This window comes from Penaeus japonicus, unplaced genomic scaffold (assembly GCF_977035675.1).
Source record: "Penaeus japonicus unplaced genomic scaffold, GWHDUDI00000001_assembly GWHDUDI00000002, whole genome shotgun sequence".
Taxonomy (NCBI): domain Eukaryota; kingdom Metazoa; phylum Arthropoda; class Malacostraca; order Decapoda; family Penaeidae; genus Penaeus; species Penaeus japonicus.
The window spans coordinates 36,182,982-36,186,443 of record NW_028234404.1 but is presented as its reverse complement, the minus strand read 5'-3'; the positions used below and the strand labels follow the sequence as shown (position 1 = coordinate 36,186,443).

The 3,462-nt window shown below is 42.7% G+C and overlaps 1 protein-coding gene across 2 annotated transcripts in view; it reads left to right on the top strand.

Moving 5' to 3' along the window:
* Positions 1-599: 599 nt before the first annotated feature.
* Positions 600-3,462, top strand: part of Ubi-p63E (Polyubiquitin-63E) — a 3,264-nt gene continuing 401 nt past the window's right edge. Inside the window, exons 1-2 of one of the 2 annotated variants that reach the window (XM_043001306.2) lie at positions 600-757; positions 1,605-3,462. The exon at positions 1,605-3,462 is cut by the window's right edge and continues 401 nt beyond it. In XM_043001306.2, coding sequence (XP_042857240.2) covers positions 1,612-3,462 — 1,851 coding nt within the window. In that variant the 5' untranslated portion in view covers positions 600-757; positions 1,605-1,611. Of the gene's footprint in view, positions 758-1,601 lie in introns of both variants that reach the window. The other variant, XM_043001307.2, reaches the window with a different exon arrangement.

Here is a 3,462-nt window from a genome sequence, read left to right as displayed (position 1 = left end):
AATAATATAATAATCAAAACAAAGTAATAAAAACAGCAATAATATTAAAAACAATAATAATAATAATATTAATAATGATAATATTTATGATAATAATAATAATCTTGTTACTCTGTTCATACTCCTCTGGGTGAAAGATAATCATAATTTTCCTAATCATGAAGATAAATGTATGAATCTGACGAAACACGAATAATAGGAAAATACAAGAAAATAACATTAAAATGGCCTTTAAATGTTCCCTGGATAGAGTTGAAAAATGCGATACCTTTTCTTATACTACTTTCAATCATTTATCAGGTTATAGGACCTGAAAGAACATAATTTGACATCTCGCCAAGTGACAAAAGGGACACACAATCTGACGCAACGTACAGGGAAAGCCTATGGTTGTTCTAAGGCCTTCTCGAAAACATGGCTTCTCATGTATTCTCAGCTGGGAGGAGAGATACGTTTTTCCCGTACTTTCTCTCGGTCTATCCAACCGCCTAATTTAACTCATTCTTTATATATATCAATCGAATCGCCAGTTTATATAAATTAGTCTGGTCTTTATTACGATGGATAAATTCCTTCGTTACATTAGTTAATAGCGAAAAACACGTTATCTCAATCATCGTACAAAGGCAACGACGCGAGTGCGCATGCGCGGTTGTGGTCACGTGACCCAAGAGTATAAATACGTCGATCGTCGAAAATCTGAGTTAGTTCCCAGCGAGTGAAAATACAATCAAGTTTCAGTGCGCTACTTATTTCGGTAAATATAATCGATTCGTGTATCTGCATTTAATTTATTCTCATTCTGTTTTATCGAAAGGAAGGTGAGTGTTTTATCAAGTCAAACTGCAAAGTAATTGAGATTTTATTTACGAAGAGGGTAATTCACGAAAGTTATACGTAGCGTAGCGTCATAAGTTACTTCCTGTTCTGACGTGGCGTCCCGACTCGACTAGAACAAAGAAGTGTTTCGGAAAGTGTCAAAGTAGACCGGCTTTTCAGGCTGGAGTTATCTTGCATTAATGTCATAGTGAACTTATTGTGTAGGTTGGTGTATGTGTGTGAATTTAAGAGGTTTTGGAGATATTCTGTTCGCTTAAAAAGCTTTATATAATTTTTACAAGTGTTCAGTGGCCATGTTTTTTTTGTTTTTTGTTTTTTCCTCTAATATCGTGTCATTTATTAGAGTATAACCAGTGGTTACTTCAGCACACAAAGCATCTCTACAAATATATATATATACACAACAAATGCATAGAAAGTTCTGTTCTTGTGAGGAAAAGTGACTTTTTTTGTACTTGGAGTAAGAACAATCATTTAGATCTATTGTTAATATCCACAGCACATTTGTGTCCATGACAGGAAAGAACATATGTTTGCAATCCCTTGATTAGGAGTAACATGTCCAGTGCTGGGATTTTAAGTAGATCAGTATTATATATTACTTTGAATTTTATATCTGAAGCTTGTGTTAATCCAACCAAAGGAGTGTTTTTTCTATCCAAATTTAGCAAGTCAGTTTTATAAAGATTTGCTGATGTATTTAATCATGTACATGTATATATTTGGGATTTTTGCTGAATTTTAATTTGTATTTTCTCTTGCAGCATCAAGATGCAGATCTTTGTGAAGACTCTCACAGGCAAGACCATTACACTTGAGGTTGAGCCCTCAGACACAATTGAAAATGTGAAAGCCAAGATCCAGGACAAGGAAGGCATCCCCCCAGACCAGCAGAGGTTGATCTTCGCTGGTAAGCAGCTTGAGGACGGACGCACCCTGTCCGACTACAACATCCAGAAGGAGTCTACTCTCCACCTTGTCCTCAGACTGCGTGGTGGTATGCAGATCTTCGTGAAGACCCTCACAGGCAAGACCATCACCCTTGAGGTCGAGCCCTCAGACACCATTGAGAATGTGAAGGCCAAGATCCAGGATAAGGAAGGTATTCCCCCAGACCAGCAGAGGTTGATCTTCGCTGGTAAGCAGCTTGAGGACGGACGCACTCTGTCCGATTACAACATCCAGAAGGAATCCACCCTCCACCTTGTCCTCAGACTTCGTGGTGGTATGCAGATTTTCGTCAAGACCCTTACAGGCAAGACCATTACCTTGGAGGTTGAACCTTCCGATACCATCGAGAATGTGAAAGCCAAGATCCAGGACAAGGAAGGTATTCCCCCAGACCAGCAGAGGTTGATCTTCGCAGGCAAGCAGCTGGAGGATGGCCGCACCCTGTCTGATTACAATATCCAGAAGGAATCCACCCTTCACTTGGTTCTCAGACTGCGTGGTGGTATGCAGATCTTCGTGAAGACTCTCACTGGAAAGACCATTACTCTGGAAGTCGAACCTTCAGACACAATTGAGAATGTAAAGGCCAAGATCCAGGACAAGGAAGGTATTCCCCCAGACCAACAGCGTCTTATCTTTGCTGGTAAGCAGCTGGAAGATGGCCGCACCCTGTCCGACTACAACATCCAGAAGGAATCCACTCTTCACTTGGTTCTCAGACTGCGTGGTGGTATGCAGATTTTTGTCAAAACTCTCACAGGCAAGACCATCACACTGGAGGTTGAGCCCTCAGACACAATTGAAAACGTTAAGGCTAAGATTCAGGACAAAGAAGGCATTCCTCCCGACCAACAGCGTCTCATCTTCGCTGGCAAACAATTGGAGGATGGGCGCACACTGTCCGACTACAACATCCAGAAGGAATCCACACTTCACTTGGTTCTCAGACTGCGTGGTGGTATGCAGATCTTCGTCAAGACCCTTACTGGAAAGACCATTACTCTGGAAGTTGAACCCTCCGACACAATTGAGAACGTGAAGGCCAAGATCCAGGACAAGGAAGGCATCCCCCCAGACCAGCAGAGGTTGATCTTCGCTGGTAAGCAGCTTGAGGATGGACGCACTCTGTCCGACTACAACATCCAGAAGGAGTCCACACTTCACTTGGTTCTCAGGCTGCGAGGTGGTATGCAGATCTTCGTGAAGACCCTCACAGGCAAGACCATCACCCTTGAGGTAGAGCCCTCAGACACAATTGAGAACGTGAAGGCCAAGATCCAGGATAAGGAAGGTATTCCCCCAGACCAGCAGAGGTTGATCTTCGCTGGCAAGCAGCTGGAAGATGGTCGTACCTTGTCTGACTACAACATCCAGAAGGAGTCCACACTTCACTTGGTTCTCAGACTGCGTGGTGGTATGCAGATCTTCGTGAAGACTCTCACAGGCAAGACCATCACCCTTGAGGTCGAGCCCTCAGACACAATTGAAAATGTAAAAGCCAAAATCCAAGACAAAGAAGGCATTCCCCCAGACCAACAGCGACTCATCTTCGCTGGCAAGCAGCTGGAAGATGGTCGTACCTTGTCTGACTACAACATCCAGAAGGAGTCCACACTTCACTTGGTTCTCAGGCTGCGAGGTGGTATGCAGATCTTTGTCAAGACCCTCACA